Here is a 25,486-nt window from a genome sequence, read left to right as displayed (position 1 = left end):
GGGTTCCTCACAAACTGAGCAGGCTTCAACTCCAGGACTTGAGGCATGCCTTTACCTCAATGGAATTCACACCTGTACACCATGAAAAGAAAAAGAAAAGCAATAGCTGCCCCCAGAGGGGGCTTAACTCACACTAAGTAGGAAGAGAAATATGCATGTACCAAAGTGTAATTAAACATCACTGTTAACAGTATACGCTTTCCTTTGCCACTTGGCCCTTCTCCTTGGGCCTACTGAACCCATTCATTTACAAAACAAACGACCCAGTGCTGTTAGCACATCCTGCAGTTGCTTAATTTACATAATGTAGGCTATCTGCTGCAGATTTAGCTGTTGCAAGTTGTCCTCATTCAAGATGCAGTGGTGTTATGTGCAGTGTTCGTGCTCAACATTTCACTTTCATCCACATTTGGAGTTGTATTTTGTTTGTGGCATAAAGGCAACAGAACATTTTCTACCACTACTATTGTTAGCAGTGCTTTAATCATGATACTTTGAAACCCAAACCTGACTTTGGGCAGTTCACAAAAGGTCACCCTCAGAAATCTTACGGAAAGTTGGCATGTGTGCAACCCTTTACATACATTTATGCGGGGCACAGAATGTTTTTAATTGAGTTAGAAGCCCATCTTTCAATGTTCAGTCACAAGCCTGGAGAAAAGCAAGTGATCTCTACCATATATAATGCATTAGCTAATTGGAATGAACTTCCCTGTGTCTTTGAAAAGACTACATAGTGTCAACTTTTGTGCTCTGCATGATGTAGTACAGATGGGGACAAGGGGAACACCACTCTACACGCAAAGCTCCTTCAGCACTCAATGCTTCAAACAAGCTCTATCTACACTCTCTCACAAGCAGCTGTCAGAAGAAACCACTCTGGGGTGACCCCACTTCACTTGGCATTTGTGAAGCCTCCTGTCACATTGATTACAACCCCTAACCTCTGACTTTTCCTCAGACTGTGCTAATTTGACACGGGAGGGAAATCAATGTTGCTTGGTTGTGTTGGACTATACTGACCTGCAGTACTTCATGCAGCAGGGATTTCTGACTGCCTTAACTACTGCTCAGTCTGACCAGCCATCTGCTTGTGCTAACTGAAAAGCAATAATTAAAAACACATGTCCTTTCTGATCACCAGTTTTCTTCCTGGTACCAGGCCCACTGCTGGTTTCAATTCACCATCCAATTTTATTTCTTGCCCTGTGTGACTGGCTTTGGGGCTGCCATGTTATTCCAAAGCTGACGAATCTTTCATCAGCTTTGCTTTCATAACACTTCTACTGATTATGCTGTGCCAAACTAGTCTTTTAAAAACTCCTACCTGCAACATCTTTAATCAGCAACCAAAATGGATAACAGGTACAACTCCCTATAAAAGCATCAGGGACCTTACAAGGACCTCTGCTCTAAAACCCTTTCATTACACTGAAACAGTAGTTTTGCTCCCAAGACTTTCTGAAGATCTTTCATGATTACTTTCTTGTCTCCTGCCCTTAAGTCCAGCTTTGGTCACTTCTGTCACATGCCAGCTATTGGACAAATGAGAAACATGAAGAAATCAGTTTTGTAACAAAATTTATTTTTTCTCTGTGGATATAAATCCCAAACATCAACAAACAAATTCCAGTGGAAAAATACCAGTCATCAACAATGAAAACTTTTATTATTATTTAATAAATAGAACTTTGGCATTCAAAATTCTAGCTGTAAACCCTACTTTAAAAAAAATTACAAAAAGAGGCAAGAACAACAAGCCTAAAGCTGAGCCAGCCAGTGGCTCCTTTACTTTTTACAATGAACACATTGTGATTAAGTCATGACAACTCTATTTACATATTGAGGTATTCTGAGCGGTTCACAAACTGAACCCAATTTACAAAACTACCAGTCTTCAGGGACTGATCCAATACATATGTCAGCTGTGCTTTTAAAAGATAGCTCCAGATGCTCCTCCCCACTGAACTAATGATACACTGCAATTTATATAAGCAAAATGAACACATTATGGTTGGAGTTTCCTGCTCACGCTGCATACTGCAACCAGCCTAACATTCAAAGTGTACACCTAGTACCCAGTTTAAGTACTTCTGTTTCTAGACATCATGCGAGAGTTCTGACTACAAAAGCTTATGAACAAAATATCGGCAGGTAAGAAGAAAACAAGGTGCAGTCATCAGCATCCTAATAACTCCTCTAAAGTTCAAGGGAATATACACTTCAGGCAAAAAAAGGCACAAAGGTATGCAGCTGTGGAATTAATATTGCTAATGAGCTATGAGAAGAAGTCATTCCTTTAGATAATGACCACTGATTTGTTTGCAGTCTAAGAATGCAGATTAGTTCAGATGATGTTTTTCCCACTCATGACAGAACTTCTCAGATCAATGAGAAGAGCCCAATTATAGTTCCAGCTCCCCCTGCATAACATCACTGATAAGGACAAGGAAAACTGGAGCAAATTATGCCCCTGCAGAGAGACTGCAGCTTGCCGTTGCTGCCTGTGCTAGGACAGCAGGTCACAGAGAAAGGGGTTTGCTTCTTTTCCTTGTGCTCTTACCCTGCAAGGGAAATGTCAACCCTCCCCTGCCTTCATTTCAAACAAAAGGTGGGCAACAAGAGCAAAGGAAGGAAACCTTTGTAAGTGAAATGGACGAAATTTCAGCTCTTATAATGACTTCATGGCCACCAGCAGTTTCAAATGCTGGAGCCCGAGTGCATAGTTACAGCAATCTCCACAATTTCACACAACTATCACACTACAAAGCTGCAGAGCAGGGGCGAGCAACCTAAATCACACTTACACAACTGAGCCGCGTTACTTCTATACTATATAGTAAATACATAGCATCACCTATAGCTTGTCTGAAGACAGTTACTTTCCAAGCCTTTTTCAAAATACATTCTTGAATACAGTAGTTACTGTAAATATCTTTTAAAGGATTGTATAAATTCAATCTGAAACTATGCAGAATATTACTGTACAAATTTGCTGACAGCCAGAAGAGTACAGTATGCATTCATGAGCAGTTGGTTTTCAGCCCTTGAGATTGTCTAATAGCTACAGCAAGAAGTTGTCATGACTAAATCTAAGCAATTCCAATGTTAACTTTCGTTAATCAACTCTGTATTAAATACGCTGAATGAGACCACACACACTACATTTTAACCAACAACCATGCATATCTTAGACAAAGTTTATTCCATTTAGAGGCATCCATAAACTGATGCAGATATAATAATTGCTACTACTACAACAGGCCAAATTTTAAGAAATCAAAGGAAAATAGTGGATCACTGTAGACAGTCAGTTGGTAGTCTGCATCTTTGGCTCATACATCCATCCTTTCTCTCCCTACTTTAATTTGACTGAGGCAGATGAACTCAGGGTTTTTTAAAATCAAGTGCTTTAAGGTCAACATAAATATTACAGGGTTCATAATAAAAATATGACAGTGCAAGATTAGAGCACTGTAATAAAAGTATTACAACTAAAATGGGTCCTCCTTTCTGAGGGACTTTCCAACTAATACTTGAAGAGCATAAAAGCTCCTGAAGTGCTTTGCAAATCTAAAATTACTGATCTCAACTCTGCAGTACAGTATCACCATGTAAGTGGAGGGACGATGGAGGCACACCAGCCAAGGTACCATCTTAAAAGCTCAAAGGGACTCAAAAAAACTCGTGCTCCTCCCTAACTGCTCTGTTAAACTCATTATTTCCACCAAATTTACTAAAATACGTTGCTTGTTAATTTTTATAGGTACAGCATTTCCATGTAAGGAAACAATAACATGCAACTTGGGTGTTGCCTCTCTCCCTAACACTTCTAGTTTATTCTCTGAAATGCTATTGTTGAATTCTGATATGAGACAGGTATCATGAACTGGAGACTATAATGTCACTGCAGGGCCACCACCACCAATGAACTACACCTAAGGAACGAGCCGAGGCCCTACTCACAAAAGCCGGTACTGTTAGAGGCACAGGAAACTGTACAAGCCCATTTGTGCAAAGAAAGATCCTTGTTTTCAGTTTTGCACTCTAGTATAAAAGCACACCTTCAAACCTACAGAAAGAGCACAGAAATTTAAAATAAGATGGCCTGGGTTTCTTTTACCCTGAAGTAGACACACTAGGCAATTTCACTTGAGATTTCATCTAGATGCTGTTTTACTGCTCACAGGCGCTGAACCAGTCACATTAATCTATCTGAAAATACCCTGTAGCAATAACATAAATAACAACACTTTTTTTTTTTTTCACAAATTAGTCCATGTTTCAGGATAGAGAAAACTGTCAAATAAATAAGTCCATATAGCTAAAAAATCAAATCACTAAATTATAAAAACAACATTAACTGTTCAACAATGAAAAGAAAGCAAAACATCACCAAGTTAAAACTGGTAGCCGGTCTACACTGCTATGCCTTTTTTTTTTTTCCTGTTAACACAAATATAATCAGAAAACTGAAGATATTAACACTTCTGCCATAAAAATCTTGCCCTAGAATTTTCTTGGTTCTAATTGCTAAACATTCTAAGAGATTTCTGCCATTATCCACACTATGGGTCAGTTGACTGACTTGAAACTTAGTCATTTGAAACTTTCTTTTAATACCACATTATGTAGCTGATGCTCATACACAGTGTGATCTGAGAGTGGTTTTGCTCTTTGCAGGTATTTGTTTCCTTCAGTTAAATACTATTTTACACCATGCATAACTTGCAGCAACGTTTCAGGAAATCAGAAGCCTTAATGTCATCTGTCGCAGAGGAGTGAAACAGCACTGCCAAGTGACACTCACTGAATAAACTATGGAATATGATCTTAATTGTTTAAATATAATTGCTTCCTACATAAATGGAGAAATAAAGAATTCCCAGACAATGTGGGAAATTTTGCAGTCCTCAGATAACCGAATACTTAATACTGCTAAGTGGGAACATTCTGTCTTGAGCCCTAATTTTGCCAAGTGCCAAACATTCGTTTTGTAGCTGTGGTAAAAAAAAAGGTTTGAGGTGGTTCACAACCACCTGAGAGGCCTTCAGGGATGGAACACAGACCACCCATATTTTAAAAGTGAGATGACCTAAGGGAAAAGTAAGTATGGTACAAACACCAAAAAGTACAGTGGGTGTTTTCCCCAACAGCCACATACTATGCTGAATTTTCATGCCTTCCAACTTCTCTGGGTTTGTCACAGACTTCACATTATCAAAACTTCTTACAGCAATGTGAAAGTGCTTAAAACAATTTGAAAGCACTATATCTTATGGATTTCATTTGCATAAAGGAATTAAAACTTGGGTCTTCTGCTTTTGGACAAACAAGCTAGACATCCATTCCTAAAACCAACATCTTCCCTGTATCAAATTTTTTATGCAACTTGAAGAGCAACTACATTTTGTAGTGCTCCAAGATTGTTCCAACTGCAGTTCCTAGAGTGAAGTGCAGCTGCAGAAGACTCTGGCTTCCCCACACACAGCTACAGGTCCTTTGATACTCTCCTCTCAGAACACAGATAATCCCATACAAACCTTTGATGAAGGAAAGGACTGAGAGTAGCAGCAGCAGGGCTGTTTTGATGCTCCGATTCCAGAAATAAGGTAAATTAATAAAATGAACCCTAATGAAGGAAACAGTGTCCAACTGAATCATTCTTCACAGCTTCTTCCTACATTCAGTAGTTTGGAGAAAAGGTTTCTTGTAGTTTGTACCACTCTGTTCAAACAATGACTCTCCCCTCCCCAGCAGATTCTGGAGATTAAATACGCACAGTCCTCAGACAGATGCACATGAGGCGTTATTTGCAGTCTTCCAATATGGCTCCTTAATAGAAATGCAAAGACCTGTCACACAGCAGCATTTAATAAGTCATTTACTACTAGATGAAATGTTGTCATTGAGTGATGCAATTGTCCCCCATATCCTGAGCATAACGGTCCGACATTATAGTCCTTAATTCATCAATATCTTTTCGTAATTGACAAACATCCAAGAGCTTCTTTGAAAGAGTTTCTGTGCTGTGGTAATTTTCATTCTCTTCAGCTGAACAGCTCAGTGCTACGAGAAACAACACCCAAGGTTAAAGCTGTAGTAACTGTACTCGGTGAATGCTTCAACTAGTCAGTCCCCTTTGACATAAGGGGTAGGCCACTTTAATTACATCAAGACAAACCGGGCTTTAGTATGATGAAAAAGCCAATAAAACATGGTACCATGTGAACTTGTAAGTCAATTCAGAGCCCATCAGTGCTCCTCTGAAAGACACTTTTCTGAAGTCTGATGGATCTCAACAGCAGTGAAAAAAATGGGTAGAACTGCCATTTCCTGTGTAACATTATCTAGGTGTTCCTGCTCCGGCAGGGGGATTGGACTAGATGATCTTTCGAGGTCCCTTCCAATCTCTAACATACTGTGATACTGTGATTTCATAGAAATTTTGGAGGTTACTAACGCCGGTTAGAAAAGAGGGATAGGAGGGCTTTGGAAATGAGGCCATGTAAGATGATGACAGCACTACAGACATGTTGCAAACTATTCTTCCTGCTGGCTGACAATGGCTTCAGGGACTTTGAGATGGGCATATGCTGTACTCCTCAGTACTTTAGGGGGCTACAGTGCAGATGAGTAAGTCTATGTGGTATGTAGTAGCTCTTGTGGCAGAGGACACTGTACTTTTACATTTCTACCTTGCTGATAGATTCACTGCTGAACTGGACCATCTGGTTAATTCTAATTAACATTCAGAAACAACAGAATATGATACGTTCAGGTTAACACCATGTAATTGTCTATTAAGCTTCTTAAAAGAAAAGACCCAACAAAGTCACTATGCTGAAGCTTTGTCTGACTGGTATGCTTCTCATTTCCTTGGTTAAGTTTAACAGCTTAGTAAGTGCTGAATACAAGATGTGCCATTAATAGTACTGGAGATGGAGTTGCCTGGCACTAAACTTATCTAACACACATAGACACCCCTACCCCAAACTAGACATGAACATGTTCCAACAGTGGATGTATATTCCTATCACTTGACCCCAAAGGCTTTGAAAAAAAACAAACCCACATGATATAGCCACAACATGCTTCACCTCAAGCATAATGAGTTGATAGAGCAGAACGCATTTGACAAAAAAGCATCCATTAGCCCTCAGGTGACTGCAGTGTGTCTCAGGAGGGAGGGATGGACACCTGGCTACATGCCATTCTTTTCTAATGGGTGAACATATCCATGACTGGGCCATATGAAGAGCCAGCTACCAGCTCTCCTGACTTGGCAAGGACCTCTGTAGTTATATGCATTTAATGGCCCAGGTGCCCTGTAAGCCCAGCTTTTCTAGAGTGCTCCAGGCATACAGTTCACACCCAGCTGCTCCAGTTGCATTAAAGGGGGACACTGGCCTGTCCAGCTGGCAAGTTCAAGCACTACTCAGCTAAACTGTTATTCCTTTGTGTCAAAACACTATTAAGCACTGGAATGCCAACATCACTTACATCTGATTCCCAGCAGTAAGGAAAGGTTAGGCTCCTTGCCCTGAGCTCTCTGGGTAAGAATACTGCACAGTGCTTTCAAGTCAAATAAACAATTGGACATTTCCTTGAACAACTGGTCTGCGATAGGCATCTTCTCAGATACTGGTTGCCTGGACTGCTCTATCTGCCGCACCTGCTCCTTCAGGCAGGCGTTTTCTTCCATCAGTCTTTGGTTCTTCAAGAAAAGTAAATGGGAAAAAGGGGAAAGTTAGTCTGCACCATAAGTTTTCTGTTCCAAACCACACAAAAAATAAATATTTAATTTCTATGCATGTAATCCATATTTCTGTACCCCTTCAAAGAATGGCAGATAGACAGCTTTTACATGGCTATTTCATGTTACCATTGCTTGAAATTCTCACTTCTTAAGGTTACATCTGCATGGTAGACACTGCAGCACAGTTAAGTATGTAATTAAGCTCATAAAGCCCTACCATGGGATTTTATAACCATTCTACAAGGCACTTCCCAGCTGCTGTGGTGAGGGGTTGGGTTACTGGAGTTTTTACTTACTTCAGAGAGAGCTTTATTTAACTGCTCTATATTCCTTTCTTTTTCTTCAAGCTCATTTGTCATCTTCTGAACAATCAGCTTTTCTTGCAGAAGCTTCTCTTGCATAGACTAAAATGAATCAAAACACAGGTAATGATTTTAAATTTTTGTACTTTATATCAAGCACTGACAAAAAAGCATCCATAGTAAATTTGTATGCTTCATGTATTTATTGTTTTGTATTAATTCTTATTTTTTTATTTTCTATCATGTTGCACCTAGTAATAGTCAGATGGACCCTGCCATCTCTCTGCAGACTAACACAGCTATTCCAAGTGTCAGCAAAACCCTTTAAATAAGTAACATCTGTTTAGAAACAAGACAACTGTATGTGTGCAAAATCTTACTCTAATATGGAATGCATGAAGTCTAAAATAACCATGCAATATTGTTTAACAAAAAAATTTCCTTTGAAATAAACAGCAGATTGATGACAGCTAAGCTTCACTGTGCAATTCCAGCTTTGGAACTGGAGATTTTATTTTGCCTCTCATTTCAACACAGACTATGGCAGGACTTCCTTCAACCTTTTGTAATACAGAATTCACCTTCTAAACAGCTGAGAAGAAAGCCTTTGACAGTTGATACACAGCAGCAGCATCTTTAAAAACATTCACATACAAGATAAAAGAGTCTACACAACTCTGTTGAAAAAACAACTGCAGACAAAAAAGTAACTTATTTGTAGTTTACAGTGTCATTTTTAACAGATACAATAATTACTATTTAAGTAATGTAAACAGCAAATTTCTAGGATGCTGTTGTACTTAAGTATTGGAGCTTTCCATGACTGACTTCCAGACCAGTCACAAGCAGCAACAAATGAACAAGCACTGCAGCATGGCATCAACTGCTGTCAATTCCACAGTTTTCGCCTAGAGAGCTGAAACCAAGAAATCATGAGATATTTCCAAAGTAGATTTTCTTTTGGGGTGAATTCAGCATGGCCACAGGTGTCTGCTGTTAAAAGCACTCGCATTTATTTCTCTAGTGGCTTTTAGATCAATATATATGTCTTTCAAGGTCATCTGGCAAAATGTAGAAAGAGGAATAGTCAAACCATCTTATCTGAATATTAATAACAATGAATAGTGATTATATAAACTCCTGAGGCTTTAAAACAGAGGTATCTTTTCAGATTTCATGAAGAAAAAAACCCTCTTTTGTTGTTAATGTTATTGCTCACAAATCCAACGTTGTGCTAGCACAGTGCATACAAAGTGTCCTCTCCGTCTCTAACTCAGCACATTGATATGTAAAACCTGTTGCCCAATCTCAATTATAAGATACAAATCCGATCCCATCACACTCAAAATACAGCTGAAGCACTGGTAACAACAGTGTACACCCTGGCACAGTTTTGATTGTAACCCTCCAAAGAGTGAAACCATAGACCATAATGAGGGGAGGAAAAGAAGCATTTCATAAACCAATTTATGGAATGACACTGTCCCAGAAGAATGTTTTCTGTTTTTTTGTTTTTTCCCTTGAATATTTGTAGGAACAATCCTAAAAGTTCTTCCAAAGCAGACAGCTCTCCCATGGGGAATTCTAGATGGTAGCTTAAATAAAATGCTATAGAAAGATCAAAGTAACTCTTTAGTAAAAAGTATGTTTAAATTACTGCACCATGACTCTGTAACTTTAATCAGAGACAGAAAAAAAAAACCAAGCTCCCCTCTTGACAGAACTACAACAAACTTTGTCGATCAATGCTGGTTTGGGGGTCTTAGGAAAACTATTTAGCTTTGGAAAATATGTGGAATTTATTCTTGCGGGAGTTGTTCCTAAGATTTATAAAGAATAGAACTTTCAGGTACCAGTACTGAGGACTGTATTGTCTATGTACAGGCCTGCCCTTTACCATGTTTGTGGCCTAGAGGGTGGATGAGAAGCTATGTAATTGATTTGCCAGCTGAAAGAATTAGAACTGTCAAGAGGCAAGGCAGGACTAATTCAGAGCAGAGTTTTTCATGGCCTTCCCACTCACGGGAGGTGTGCAGCCTTGACAGAATTTCCCAATGCATTCACTACTGCACATTCAATGCTGCACTGCACAAACAGTGAGAAAAAAAAAGTACTTTCTTTTCCAGTTCTGCAACGAGTACGACAATGGTGCTAAAATATACTCACTTAATACACAGTACCCCCCCCTCTTTTCATATAAATAATAAGAATCAGCAGGCAGAAGCCAGAAACAACTACTTGTTTTAAAGAAACATATGACCTGCTTCTCAGTTCATCCACACCGCACCCCTCAAAAGGAAGAGCTGAAGTAATGTGCATCCTAAAGATAAGCGGTGTGAGAAAGCGCAGGTTCACACTCCAACTGGAGGACGGGGAGGAAGAAAGAAGGCCCAGAACTACGTCAAAGGAAACACCCTGGGCAGGGAGAGGGCAGGAAGTAGCTCTACTTCAGGCATTTCCTTTGTTGTCCTTGCAGATGAGCAGAACCTGTAAGTGGTGTTGAACAGTCTTTAGTTTTTTAAAATTATCTACTAACAAAAATGGCCACACTAGTTCAGACTGAAGGTCCCTCTAGTTCTGTCTGTGGCACTGAATGATTAGGAAGGAGAACAGGGCAACACAAGTGCCCAAAACACCCTCCCAGCTTACAAGTATCCTCAAAATTTTAAGTCTTTGATGAACAGCACATTCAGGGACACCCAGAGCCCCAGTTACAATCCATGCCTTAGTACTAGCACTTACACATCTAATGTTCATGTCAACACCAGACATTATAGGTTTGACTGTGCAGCCTTCCTGAGGATGGGCTCAGGTTGGGAAGACAGGCTCAGAAATATTACCTCCTCTAGTGTATTTTCAGAACTACACCTGTCATTAAATTTACATCACTTGCAAACTACTCCAAAACCAAGTAGAGCATTCCTAATTATGTGCACATGTTCAGCTCATGAGTTGCACTTTTTAACAGGAACTATTAGATGTGGAAATCACTGTTTATTTCTAAAAGATAACCTAGCATCTATCATTCTCTGCTACCCTAATTTTAAGCGCATGTGCTTACCAGCCTGGCTGAGCCCACAGTGCTATGACCTCCCAGTTGCTCATAGTATTACAAGTCCTTTGTACTTCACCCTTAATTTTTCCATATGCTTTCCAAAGTTACAGTTTGGTGGCATTACCCCCAGCCTGACACAGTTTGGGTTTATTGTGGCTGAAGGATTGACAGATGTACTTTGGGTAACACAGACATCGTTTAATCTGATTTATTTCCACTGTCTTTTATTTTGTACCAAAAAAATGTTTATTTTGTGATATTGAAATTAATGGTGTAAATACAGGTTTTTTTTGAACACCACTGCAATCTATAGTTTTTCTTTTTCTGAAGATGCCCTATATATGCAACCACAATTACGAGCAAATAGAAACTAGCATTGCTTCATACGCTGCTGTCTGAAACAGAACTTGTTTCCAGCTTGCAAGTTAAAAACAGTGAACTAACATTCTCAAGCATAAGTTTATAATGTGGCAGAAGACGACAGGGAATAAAATGAGATCTGAGCTGAAGATAAATTGTACTTCTCTGCTGATACAGGATTTCAGTTTCTAATGACTTAATTTTCAATGCTTCCCAAGGAATAAACATGGAAGGCCAGGGAGGTCAAGGATTCAAAGAAGCTGCTGTAGTCTACAAGTAATTTGAGGGCTAACATCATTTTCAAATCTTATTTTCTGTCCTTATACAAAATACCTCAGAAGAAAAAAAATAAAAGAAAGTTCTGGGGAACAGAACACTATTCACAGACTGTCACAACTATTCAGCATTTCCTACTCTCAGCTCCCCAAAGTCACTTCAGACTAAGCACACAAAACAGCTAACTGTATAAATGTGCACAAAGATCACTAGTTTCAAGATGAAGGTGATGGTTAGAAAAAGATCAGAAAGGTTAGGAAAAAATTTAGATTCGTGATAATACATTTAGGCAAGTTGTGCATATTTCTTAAAAGCATATTTCTAATAAACATATACACACAGTATATATGTCAATAATCTTTATTTTTGCATGTAACAGGCTTCTCCATGAAAACATCAGTTTGATAAATTGTATTCTTCAAACCTAAAGAAGCTTAAATGATCGATTTTGCTTTTCAGTTAACTGGTGTATGCTATGCTACAACTTAAATTCCCCTACTACTTCTCTAAAAATGTATTTAATACATTAATTTCATCAAACAAAAATATGATTGTTGAAGGAATCAGGCCTGCTATTTACCTGCATGGTAGAGAATGGAAGCAATTTAATTGTAGAAGGCAACTTACTTTCAACAGCTACAAATAAGCAAACTTGGCGCTAGTGTGCAAACAAGAAAGCACATTCATTTAGTGAGTGTTATGCAAGCTGTTTTGGGTATCTTGATTATCTGGATACTAGCTCCACAGAATGCTCCTTTCCACTTTGGAAGGAGCAGGCATTCGGCTGGTTGGTTACTACCATTTTGCTGTTCTTCCAACGCTAACCTACTCAGCCAAAGCAGAAGCACCTTCTTCATTCTCAAGGGACAACCCTGTAACTTCAGTCCCTTTGGAGGGCAAGGAAGCAAAAAGTGTGGAGACAAATGCCAATCTAGAAGTATGCAGAAACTAGAGTTTACTGAATTTGGCTTCAGTATTGGCTGAAAACAGATGCTTGGTGTTTTAAATGCTCAGCTTTTTCAAAAGCAAGTCATACCTTCTTAGCTATAACCTGCATAATGTTTCCTTTTCTCCACAACAAACACTGGTCACTAAGTAACTCTGAAGTCTCAGGAGCCCAAGGTGTTAATCTGATCCACAGAGCTGCAACTGACTCCTAGCTGACAACCTCTGCTGTTTTGAAAAATCCTTGGCTCCAAGCTAGGTGCCCAAGATCTGCCAAGAGAGTTAAGATATCTGAGTGAGTGATGTGTCAGAAACCAGTTGAACAGGGACTTTCTTAAATGATGTGTAATGCAAAGTGGTACAGTTTAGAAAGGTACCTGTCTCTACCACGGGCTCAACAGTGAAGCTCCTAATCAATATCACCTTTTGTACTTTGGATATCATCTGAACCCCAAAGCTGGATAAGAGGCTTTACTGTTACTTACAGAAACAGTCCTCACATTTGAAACAGGCAGTTCTGATACGATATCCACTAGACCAGCAGAATAAGGATACTACATAGCAACAGTTTTTCACTTTATCAGGAGCACCAGAAGTACTAAACCATACAAACATCAGTGCCCACCACATTATGAGCCTGTAAGAAAACACGTCAATTACAGGCCGTAAGATTAAGTTCTTGGAATTTCTACCTTTGTCTCCTATTTGGGAAGATATTTGGTGAAATTCACACTTCAGTAATGTTATCTTTACAAACTGAAAATGTACAAAAGTAAACAACAGAATATACACTGTTCCTTACCTGCATGTCTAAAATCAGTCCAGCTATCTGATTTTGTTGATTGTCTATGACCTAGAATATAAAAGTGAGTAATGTAAAAGGCTGGAATCTCTAAATACTTTTTTGTTTGTTTGTTTAATCAGCTTACAGGTGTGTAGCCATAGATTTTAATGGAATATTTGAAAATGTAAATGACAGGAGAGTTTAACTCTGTCAGAACAGGAAATTCATGCAAAATAAATGCAGTGTACAGAAACAGACAGACACTGAAAAGAAATCTGAATTAGCAACAGATGTGTAATTCTTTAGTGAGAAATTTATTTCTAAAGTAAAAAAAAAAAAAAAAGAAATAAAGAACTCAAGGTTAAAGATGCCAACAATGGATTACTTGCAGACTAACCTTACTGGCTTTCTCATTCTTTTCTTTGAGACATTCATTCTCACTCTGAAGCTGTTTTGTGTCCAACATGGGAAGGCGAATACCATCTTCCAGGCATTTTTCTACTTTTTGTTGTAAGCTGTCATTTAACATGAAAGAAAAATTAAGTGTGCTGAGAGAAACGAGGAGAGCTGTGTATTCTAGGGAAAAATTAGACAGTTGCACCATCTTCCAACCAGAACTGTTAAACCACACCTAGCAGAATCCAGACTTACAGAAGAGCAAACCAACAGTGGATGAATGATTGAAAAATCCTGAACTACTGAAGTGTCTGTGGCACCGTCAGGAATAGATTCATGCAGGAAAGGTTTTATAGGCCAGATTTTGTGCTACATCTCCCAAAAGGCACAGCTCCATCAGTTCAGTGTAGAAAAAGAAAGCAGACAGAAGCAAAGAAACTTTGTGGTTTTCATGGCTGCTCTGCGCTACTTTGGGAGGCAAGACAGCACCAGCATAGATCAATGGAATCTTCAAACCTCCCAAACTTACAGGTGCTTTAAAACCAGACTCTCTTAAAGGGGCATACACAACTCAAAACGGAGTCCAGAATGAGATGTTGCACTGACTACCGGTGGCCTATGCTTCAAGCCCCCTGTGACTTTTAAGAGGGAGCATTAAGAGCTGGCCGCTCTTGCCAGCTGCTCCCACACAAGGGAGCATAATCTTCAGACCCTCTGCAGTTTAACTCAAGCTCCTAGGTGTAGCTAGAGCCTTTGCCTGCTCACCTTGTCTCAGAAAGGAAATACATTTTATAAGTGTTTATCTTGCTGTTTAATTTAGAAACCAGAGGCCACCTCAGCTATTTGTTGGCTTTCAGAAAGATCGAAATGATCCCCCTCTAGATTATGAAGGCATGGAGAAAAAAGGTCTTTCATTGGTAAGAGGGAAACAATGTGTCAACAATTTGGTTGGCAAGGTGTCCCAACCAGCTTTCCTTTCATCATGGAAACACTTTCAGTCTCTTGTGGCATGCACCTTTAACCAATGGAGGGAGGGGGAACTGTAGTAACACACACATAAATTACTAAAAGTGACTCTCTCCTTCTTCTCCCTTCACCCTCTAAAAACGTTAAGAGTTTAAGTAGCTCCCCTGATCTAAAATGTCTCCATGCCTCATCTGAAATCTTCTCATGGATATCTGTCCCATTTCTTTTGCAGTTATGGAAGTCCAATGGCAGCAGATCAGCTACATCTGATTCTCCCTGTAAACACCCGCATCCTCAGTGAAAAGGTAAGAAACAGCTACAATTTATTTAAATCTTTGACCCTTCCCTGATACACCTGTCAGCTATTTCCAGGGAGCTTTTCCACAGCTGTGACAGGATTAGTTATCAAATAGGAGTGCTGACAGCCCCTATGCAATGCCCCTTTGCTGCACATGTTTATTCCATCCTTTATTTGGCAGCAGGGATGCCACTGCAGTGGTGTTCCACATCTTTAAAGAAAGGTAGAGAAGAGTGTCTAAGTCAGCCTCTTTCTTCTCTGTGGTATTACTTGCAACTTGACAAAAATAAAAATCTTGTTGAATTTTTTACCGCGTTACACTGTCATTCTGCATAGCAATACCTGAAAAATCACTAGCATTGTAACAGATTAAGAGCGCAAATAACATCAGGTAGGAAAGTTCATTTGTTCCCAGGCACAGGCCAAGCAGCTGTTCATACCTCTGTACTGTTGTGACCAGCTCTTTTTCTTTTTTCTTCTGACACACCAGTTGCAATTCTCTCTCTCTGCACTGTGATCGAGCCTCTCCAAGCTTCTTTTCTAACTCAGTCATTGTTTCTTGAAGTTGCTTGTTCTTCTCTTCTAGAATTTGCAGCTAACATAGGTTACATTAGTTAGACATGATGCCACATTTGCAGAAGGCCTTACAGCAGGCCACAGCCTTGCAGTTACCTTCTATATGATCTTAGGCCCATTTCTGAGCATGAGAAACCCTAGTAGCTACAAGTGCTTTCTAAAACATTGAAATACCTCTCTTCCTAAACAGAGGGAAAAATATGTTAAAACAGTAATGTTTGATAACAGATACTAGGCAGCTTAATTGTATTTTTAAAAAGTATACCAAAATCCCTTTACCTGTTTAGACTGCCCTTCTATATCATCCAGCGTTGGCAGGTCCGCCAGGTATTTTTCTAAGGTTTCAATCCGTTTCTGTTTTTCTTTGTTTTGCTCAGACTCCTTCTGGCATTTTTTTTTCAGGCTATTAATGTATCGGTCTCTAGTTTTAAGCTAGAAGAAATGAAGAGTACATATTTTACGATTACAGTGAAAAATAAACCTGCTTTGGAAGCAGAGCCTGGTCATTCTTCAAGAATTGTACTCTCAGCTGCATGAAAGGGTTGGTTACTACAGAAAACAAAACCAAACAATGATTAATCCCAGCAGCTCCAAGTCATAGATGCACGTGTAACCTCAAACCACAGTTGCTTCACCTCTCTCCAGAGCACTCCACCTGCCTTGTAAACTGAAAACACAATTCAACAATTAAAAATATTCTTAATTTTTCCACCAATGGAGACATTCATATGCAACAAATGGTCAGGAAATATTTTAGTCCATCCTCTTCCTCTGGCCTAGGAAAACAAAAGACAGGGACCAAGAACTTCACCCAACAAGAACTGGAGCCAAAAACCTGACTTTGATGCAGTCTGACAACTACATCAGAGGACATCAGAACAGTGGCTTTTTTAACACCTTTCCTACGTAAATCTTAACTGTCCACCAGCCTGCAAAAGGTTTTTTATATTGTGTTATCTTTGCCTGCATTCCTGGTACTTACTTTGCTTTATTACCTAAGTCAAAAATGTGGAAGGCAGGGGAGAAAAGAGTATTTTCCAGTCATAATGAAATTTAATGAGAAACAGTATCTTTATTGCTTGACTAAGGTGTAGTAATTCACAGATAACAAACACTTGTCACTGTAGTAAGCGCTAAGTGTACTTTTATTTCAGTGCTTCAGACATCCATCTCACTGAGAAACAAATGTATGACACTGTCAATGTCAGAGCTCACTAACAGAGCCTAATGAAAAGTTTAACTCCGTAATATGTGGAATTTTTTTCCAGAGATAGCCTTCTAGGTGGGGCCCAAAACTCAGGACTGCCAAAAGGCTGGGAATCTTTATACCTTTTATTTTATCAAGACCTCAAAACTGAACTTAAGGCAGTGATATAAATACACACACATAAGACAATGTTGCACGGTCAGAATTGCCAGGAGTCTGACAGTTAGCTAAGTGAATCCTTTCTCTGTTTCTCACATACCACTAAGGATGACAAGCTGACCAGTCAGAATACTCCAGTAACTGTGTGACAAGATTACATGGTTTCCAAATCTTCTTGTCCTGCATACACAGCATAGGGAATTTCCTCATCTGCAACTTCTCTCCTTCTAATAGCTACCGTGTTTGCCTTGGATTCCTCCCACCCTCTCTAAATCCCCAGCATCACCCCTAGAACTCTTTCCACCTTCTGCTGAGATGAAAAAAAATTGTTGCCTTTTTTTTTTCCTTGCTGTTCACTCTTGCTGACTCTCATGAGGGGAAAACAAGCTTTGGATTTTGTTGTTTTGTTTGTTTGAACTTCCTCCTCCATACACAGGCAGCTGTGTGTTAGACGTCACTTCATTGCTCCTACCCCTGGCACCTACATTAATATAAATACAAGCCCAGTAGTAAGGCCCAGTGATGAAAGAAGAGAGAGTAACAGTGACAATGTATCCCTAGACCACTTAATGGAACCACTTGGTCGATAGCATATTCTTGCTTGCAATAAAGGCAGGTTGTCAGACATTCAAAACTTCCACTGGATATTGCTTCAGCCTCCAAAAAAAAACCCTTGTCAACAGAGTTCTAAGAACACAGCTATCTAAGCCCCTTCCTTCTATGAGACTAAAGTCTACTTTGCACATCCTAGCAAAGCTACAAGAGAATTGCTCCTGCTGAGTAGGCACATAAAGGCTGGTAAGTGCATCTCAAATCATGAGAGCCACATCTACAAACCATGTTAAAAATAGGGATTTAATTTTCATACTTTCTATGTTTTTAAACAATATTTACTGTAATTATACTTCAAGCTACATGAATTCTTAGAGCTGAGCAGCTTTTCTTCAAGGCAAGTTTAACTGATACCTGGTTAAAACAGTCAGCATGATTGCTATTTCATCTTGTATCACTTTTTGGAATACATTAACTACAAGCTCAGATTTATCCATTGCCAACACCTACAATCACCATCTATCAATTTTTTGATACAGGTAGTTTATCTACCATTTGAAAATAGCTCAGCAATGCACATACTAAGTTGCTTTCTAGCAAAACAAAACATACACTGCTTTAACAGTGTTCTAACAAAAGGAAATTTGGAACATGAAAGACACTTACTTTCTCCTCCATCTTCTTTTTGTCCTCACTGGATTTGTTTGAAATTAGTTTTATAAATTCACTGAGTTGTAATTCCGTATTTCCAGATGCTACAAACTTTCGCTCAAGCTCCTCAAGGTAGGATGCTGATCTTTCTGAAACATGAGACTGCAGCGGTGCACTCTCATACTGTGGTTGCTTATGAAAAGAAAGAAAATAATCACACAAATGAACACACACAAATCACCATATAATTGAGCAGCACAGCAGAACACAGTCCTGCACTTTTTTTTCCCACTGCCAGGAAGGGTGGGGTTTGATTTTCAAACAGTGAAACACATGGGTAACAGCATGTATTTCAGGGACCTGGAGCAAAAATTACGAAATAAGAAAAAAAAAAGAATCTGGACACATTTACATTCACAACACATGGAAATGAACAGTGTGGGGCCACTTTCCGCCTCAGATTTCTGGAACAGATGTGACTTTTTCAAAATGAACCCCTTGAAAAACCAAACAAAGTCTTTTCAAAACAAATCACTGCCATTGCATTATCATACCATACCCTAGGAAGAAAAACACTCTATAAAATGGCTATGAATATATTAAAGTAAAAGATACTCCAATCTCAAGATCTTTCAAAAGCAGAACATTAATAGTAGTCAAACCCTAGAGCTATCACATCTGAGGTGCAGAATGGTGCAGGGACAAACCTGAGGCTACAGCTATCAGAAGGCAGGCCTCCTACCTTCTGCCCTGTATACCAAACCCCTCCTCCCTTTCCATTTCACGAAGTTCAAAATTACTCTTCCACCTCCACTGCCCACAGAAGAGGACAAAATGGAAATCAGCTGCATGTAGGATTAAAAAGGAGATGCATCCCATTAGGCCTTCAGTTTCAAGATTCTTTAAGTAACATAAATTGGTATCTTTAAAGAAGTTATAGACAGTATTTTTAACTAGTAAAATTCCTCCAGCAAAGCATTAAAAGAGATTAAAACCTCCATTAAAGGAGATTTGCATTTGTAAGCTAATCTTACAGGAGACACACAAATCAAACAGAAATCCTATTACATTATAAACTTTTAAACTCTTTGAACTACGGAAGATGAATGTATCTGCTGCTTATTTGAAGTCTACTACAGTATACTAAGATATGTAAACTAAAATTTCAGTTTCTGCAGTATTCCCCCCCCCCCCCCCAAACCTTTATCTTGACAGAATTTTGAAGCATTTTCTAAAAAAAAAAGACTTCCAAAAGCACCAAAAGCCACATTCCTATATAACTAAAAATGTTTCTAGGTACCTAACTTCACACTGAGGCTTCACTGAAATTTCTCTCCTGTCTCACACAAACCAGATTTTCACCTGATGCACAGCTGTGCTACTCCAAGGACATAATTAATGTCACGCTGAAGTATGCTAGCTGAGATCCTGGTGCAGCATTTTTGACAGAAAAAGATACGGTAATAAAATGGGGAAAAAAAGATATTTCTCTGCATACCTGCCTCTAACATTCTCTTTTTGCCCTGCCTTTTAGATATGTCAAGGTCTGGAGATGGAAAGTGTGTACGAAAACAGAGTAGCAGCCACAGTCCTAAAATCTGCATTTCACGGTTAGCCTATGCTAACCATAAAAAATGCTTTACACTTTCTGTTATTTGCACTAGTTAGGTAAAAAGCGGGACAGGTATGCCCAAAATACCACCACACATTCCCTTTCAGAGTAAGTGTTCCCTAGAAATACTAATCCATATTCTTTTTAGGCATCTTGTGCAAAGTTATTCCACCAGTCTGCCTTCTCACAAGCTTCTCAATAGACTTCCATCTAGTCTACTGATACAGCCTAACCACTCCTTTGGATAGTAACTCCTTCTCCTCTTCAGAAAACTTTTTATCAATTGTTTTAAATAATCCTCCTTTCAAATTACTTTATCACCTAATATCTCCCTGTATAACTGTGCTACATGCACTCTGTTAAATCCTTATTTGTACAGTGTCACAATCCCTCATTCTTACCCCATTTTTATCAGATTTCAAAACAAGTATGTACAAAACGTTAACATAACTTAGATTTCTGTGAATGTAAGGTAAACTACAACACTCAGGAGTATTCTCCTCCATACAATTTATGGCTGTACAATTACACAGCCATCAATAATAAAAAACCCTCCACATTCTGGCCTGCAGTAAGTTGTGAACATGATTTTAGGTGTCAGTTACCGGGCAATGAAAAGCTTTGCTGAAAGAAAAATACCCATTCTACCTGCAAATTAGTCAGGTAAGGTTCTTCGCAGTTCACAAGATGGCTCAGTCTTGCATGTTGAGCTCGTAATTCATTCTCCCTTATCTTCTGATGCAAATTGTTAATTTGCTGCTTTTGCCTGTAATACAGAGATTTTGTTTGAAAAGAAAAAGAATGGAACAGAGATTAAAAAGACATAGATCTTAAGACTACTGTAACAATGTACAGTATTCTTAAGAATACTGTAACAATGCTATTTGACTATCCTGGGTCTACATTACTGTGAGCATTTTCCCATCAGAGCCAGACAGCAACTAGTCTAGTTTACCACTAGAACTGGAATCTCATCAGGTTATGAGCTATTAAACTACAGTTGCCATGTAACTTTCACTTAAGTACACCCCAGAGAACCAGTACTCAATTGGCAATAATAAGCAAATCTTGCAGATTTGAAAGCTTTATCAATTTTGTGGGAGGCTTTAGTTGTCATTTGCTCATAGGGCCAGAAGTGTAAACACGAAAAAGTACAGAGAAAACAGAATGAAAACAGAAACCCCTCACACCTTCATTTTACTTGGATTTCTGTTTAACCACTCTCTTGCCAGAGCTGACTTTTGACACAGGTTTAAAAGGTTTCTAAATCAAGGGGAACAAAATGTCATTATATAAGATAGTCAACACAGCTTCCCAGGAAAATCTTTCTTTTTGCTTTGCTTAAGATTTTCTCAAACAACTGCTTTATACAAGATGCACCATACCCCTACGGTAAAATACCATACTGCGTACTAAACCAAAATTAACCTCTTACAGCAATCACTTGGCCAGTGTGCAGCAGAAACAGTATCACTACTACTTCACTATTTAATTATATCACAAATTATATCACTATTTAAATCATGACTGCATTTGAACTAGCATGACTGCAGGGCAAATACAAGCCAGGTCTCAGCCCATGCCCAAATCAGAGAGCCCTGTGAGGTGCGCTGTACTCTCTGTAGAGCAACAGGTACCTCAGTAACTGATTCCAGACTGGAGTTGTCAGCACCCATCAGAAACACACAGAGCAACTTTCTTAATGAACTTAGAACGAATTCTGTGCACTCCTTTACTTTCCCTTTTTCCTTCTTGTTTTATACTAGGATGTATTTACAGGCAAGCATGCAAACTGTTTCTCAAAGCATCATCTCTAAGCATGCAGTATGATTGGCTTTTATGGAAATAATGATGCTGAACCAAAATGAGAAAACCCAATCTTAAGAGGAGATAAACAGCAAATACAGGTTAACTTCAAGGGAAAAGAACTGCCTGTGCACACACTGGAAAAGCAAATCCTCCTGAAGTAGAGAAAAAGACCAAAAGTCAGTTTGCTTTTTTTAAAAAATTTGGGGAGGACCATGTTGAGGAAGAACATCTTGGAAATACCATGAATATACAGAACACATATTATACAATCTATAAACAAACACAAAAGATGTATTAGTTGAAAAGACACCGTTCCAATATCTAGATGAAACAAGCTTGTACAAATGTAAAAGGAGTATCTAACACTGAAAGTCTGTACAGTTTTGGTTTGTGTCCCTATGGTGGCACTACAAACAAAAAGCTGCAAACTTACTTTGGAAGAAACAGAATTGCAGATTATGTAAAAGAATATGCTCTTAACTTATAACAGATCTTATATGAGCTCAATAATTTGTATATTTGTATGTGAAAAGAGAAAACCTTTATGACCTTTGTGCATGCTTGGTCACAGATATCAAAATTATTTAGTGTGAGTTGTCTTAACCTATGAACAGAAGTAATTTTAATTTTTTTATCACCTTATTACTTACTAGACAGATCTATTAAAATACCCTTGCCCCATGTGCTTTAAAATCACTTATCCATCTGTCACTTATCCCTTGAAGGCACTAAGTGATTTTCTGTTTGTGGCTGATTGTAACTCAGCAGTACCTTCCTTCACTTCAATAGCTTGAACTAAACGCCACAGCCTGGAGTAAATGTTTCAGAGTATTTCTGAACTTCCAGTGTAGTTTGAACTACATTACCATATTTCCTTTCATAATCCTTTTCCTACCCTACCAAATCCCTGCAGGAAAAAAGGTGAGACAAATTAATCCGTGATGAAACAGAGCTGCTCTAGCACAGAGTGTAACCAGCTTGCCTCTTTTCACTCTGCAAAGCATGAAACTCTCCACTGTTACAAAACCCTGCCAACAAAACACACCACAGAAATATTTTAAGGCTGTGTAGATCCCACACAATACTTCTTCACATAACTGCCTCTCTGAAAATACCATTAACCTCATGGCACCCAGGAACAAAAATTCTGAAAACAGCCCAGCAGTCACAAGCAGAACAGAAGATAAACACCATAGAAACATATTTACTATTTACATACAATCTCATAAGTCTTTGGAGACTTCATACCAGATGCATTTTATCACTGATGTTCTCATATGCTAAGACAGTTTTAATCCTCTGTTAGCCCACTGCTGTTACTATTAATCCACTGCATAACCACAGGCTGTGAGCTCTATTTAAAGGGAATGTGGAAAGTTCAAATGGCTCTCACAAACACAGCTCACGTATTACAGCAGGAACACTATCCCCAGAAGCCTCCCTAGCACCAGTCAATCATCCCAACACTTTCAAAAAAAAACCTAAAACAACCAACCTTCAGCATTTAGGTGCTTTCAAGATTCTGCTCAGATACATGGCAACTGCCCCTCTGAGTAGGCCAAAGCCAGATATAAATGATCCTGAAACTGAGGTATTTTACCTTCTAGACAGGTATACTCTCATGAGAATGATGCTCTCACTTTGTATGTTTCTACATGCAGTGTTTATAACCTCATATGCATCCTTTGTGTTCACAGAGGGCCAGAGTAGAGCAAACTGAAATTCTCTAACTGCTGTGACCAGAGTCTCCTCCACTCTTCCCTTTCTCTGCTGCTAGCATCACCAAGTCTCCCCAGGGGCTCAAGAAGATTAAAAAAACCCTAGATTAACTCCCCCACCACCACCTTCCCTCCCTCTGACACTGGTGTTATGCAGCTGCACTTACACTGCACCTACCCTTTTTCCTGTAACTCAACACAGGAATTTCCAATCACCCAGTCTTACATACAGGACTGATGTCTTCAGACATTGAGTTCCTCAATCTTTTGTGATTCCAGAAGCCATCTGCATACAAGTGGGCACAGGCTGCAGCCAGAGCTCAAGATATGGGAAAATCTGACAGAAGCCCAACCTTGAGATTTGCATTTACAGAAACCAGACTGTAGCTCACACAACCAGGTTCAGTGAAATTACTGTGCCTAGGTACCACAGAAATTGCTCTCCTTCGCAAATCTTTTTTCCACGAATGTTACAATTCTATATTGATGGCAAAGTAAGAGTTATTGGCATATTATGTAAATGTCATGGCACTTCTCACATGGCTTCATTCAACTACTTTGTTCAAAGAGAAAACACTCTTTTACTTCAAATGTCTGCCTTGACACAACTCTAGCTCTTCCCCTCAGGCATAAAGAGAAAAGGAGGCGATACCCTTCTCTAACATCATCAGCCAATCAAAGGGATGTAGAAGGTGGAGAAAACTGTTAACAAAAAAGTCACAAAAGGCAGGAAACATAGAATAGAAACACAGAATAGTTAGGGTTGGAAAGGACCTTAAGATCATCTAGTTCCAATCCCCCTTGCCATGGGCAGGGACACCTCACACTAAACCATGTCACCCAAGGCTTCATCCAACCTGGCCTTGAACACCACCAGGGATGGAGCATTCACAACCTCCCTGGGAAACCCATTCCAGTGCCTCACCACCCTAACAGGAAAGAATTTCCTCCTTATATCCAATCTAAACTTACCCTCTTTAAGTTTTAACCCATTACCCCTTGTCCTATCACTACAGTCCCTAATGAAGAGTCCCTCCCCAGCATCCCTATAGGCCCCCCTCAGATACTGGAAGGCGGCTATGCTCCACGCAGCTTTCTCTTCTCCAGGCCAAACAGCCCCAACTTTCTCAGCCTATCTTCATTTTCATGAAAAACATCTTTTTGGGAGGGATACTTACAAGTATTCCTTATTTAAATTGATGTTTCAGAGGAACATGTCATGAAAAGTGTACAGACTTAACTCCTCCCTGCGCTGCTCCCAGATACATTCTTTTCCAGGGAATGCAGCTGAAGTGACAGGTTATCCAACATACTTGACTTAAGTGGAGGCTACTTGCTCTATGGTCCCCTATAGGCAGCTCTTTTGTCTCAATTCCCACGTTAGTCATTTACATTCTAGCTAAGTTATTTACACAAAACCCTACACATAGGGTTACAAAGTAACAACTTTGGCTTCCAGTTGTTGTAAAACACACACACCTTTTGTTCTCTTTTCTTCTGTTTCCTCAAACATTCATTATTTTTGCAAACAAAATTTCAAGGCTCAGCTGTGTTTCACTACTGCAGATCAATGATACTTTGTAAAGGAAGGAAAAGTTAAAGACCTGTCATGGCGGATGGTACAATTCTCTTGCCTTTCCCAGCATTACCAGCTATTATCCCTACAGGAACTGTTGGCAGTAGAGAACAGGCCACCTGATGAAGATGTTGAATCTGAGTAATTATTTTTATGGTGTTTAAGGAGAGCAGTTCCCCTTATCTGACTTCCTGCCTGCCACAGATACTTCCATTCCCACAGAGTAATTTGTGCTGAGCCCAACAATTTAAATCAAACCGAAGCATGTCAATCATCAGGAAGCTGCTAAAAGCCCACACTCAAAAGACTGAAAGCAATGAAGTGACATATGTCAGCACAGTTCTGACAGGTCTCTGCCAGTGTCCTGCTGACGAAAGCAAAAGCCCTTGATCCTGAGTGCCACTGTGTTTGGGGAGAAAGTAAATTCTGAGCATCAAGTGTACAAAAAGGGTGGTTCACTAAATCTAGCTCAAACTTCTATCTTT

General features: G+C 39.3%; 1 protein-coding gene across 8 annotated transcripts in view; it reads right to left on the bottom strand.

The window, feature by feature from the left end:
• Positions 1 to 1,564: 1,564 nt before the first annotated feature.
• The window catches only part of CEP85L (centrosomal protein 85 like), a 143,104-nt gene continuing 119,182 nt past the window's right edge, over positions 1,565 to 25,486 (bottom strand). For all 8 annotated transcript variants that reach the window (XM_061460040.1, XM_061460041.1, XM_061460039.1 and 5 more), the window contains 9 exons: positions 20,547 to 20,664; positions 18,302 to 18,478; positions 15,997 to 16,149; positions 15,582 to 15,736; positions 13,879 to 13,996; positions 13,500 to 13,550; positions 8,056 to 8,163; positions 7,504 to 7,717; positions 1,565 to 6,069 (listed from right to left, as the gene is read on the bottom strand). In XM_061460040.1, the coding sequence (XP_061316024.1) occupies positions 5,906 to 6,069; positions 7,504 to 7,717; positions 8,056 to 8,163; positions 13,500 to 13,550; positions 13,879 to 13,996; positions 15,582 to 15,736; positions 15,997 to 16,149; positions 18,302 to 18,478; positions 20,547 to 20,664 (1,258 nt within the window). In that variant the 3' untranslated portion in view covers positions 1,565 to 5,905. The remainder of the gene's footprint in view (positions 6,070 to 7,503; positions 7,718 to 8,055; positions 8,164 to 13,499; positions 13,551 to 13,878; positions 13,997 to 15,581; positions 15,737 to 15,996; positions 16,150 to 18,301; positions 18,479 to 20,546; positions 20,665 to 25,486) is intronic.

This window comes from Pezoporus flaviventris, unplaced genomic scaffold (genome assembly GCF_033815535.1).
Source record: "Pezoporus flaviventris isolate CSIRO_AGI_PZ_B2104156 unplaced genomic scaffold, CSIRO_AGI_Pfla_v1 ptg000031l, whole genome shotgun sequence".
NCBI lineage: Eukaryota > Metazoa > Chordata > Aves > Psittaciformes > Psittacidae > Pezoporus > Pezoporus flaviventris.
The sequence above is the reverse complement of the archived record's forward strand: the minus strand, read 5'-3'. Positions and strand labels throughout refer to the sequence as shown.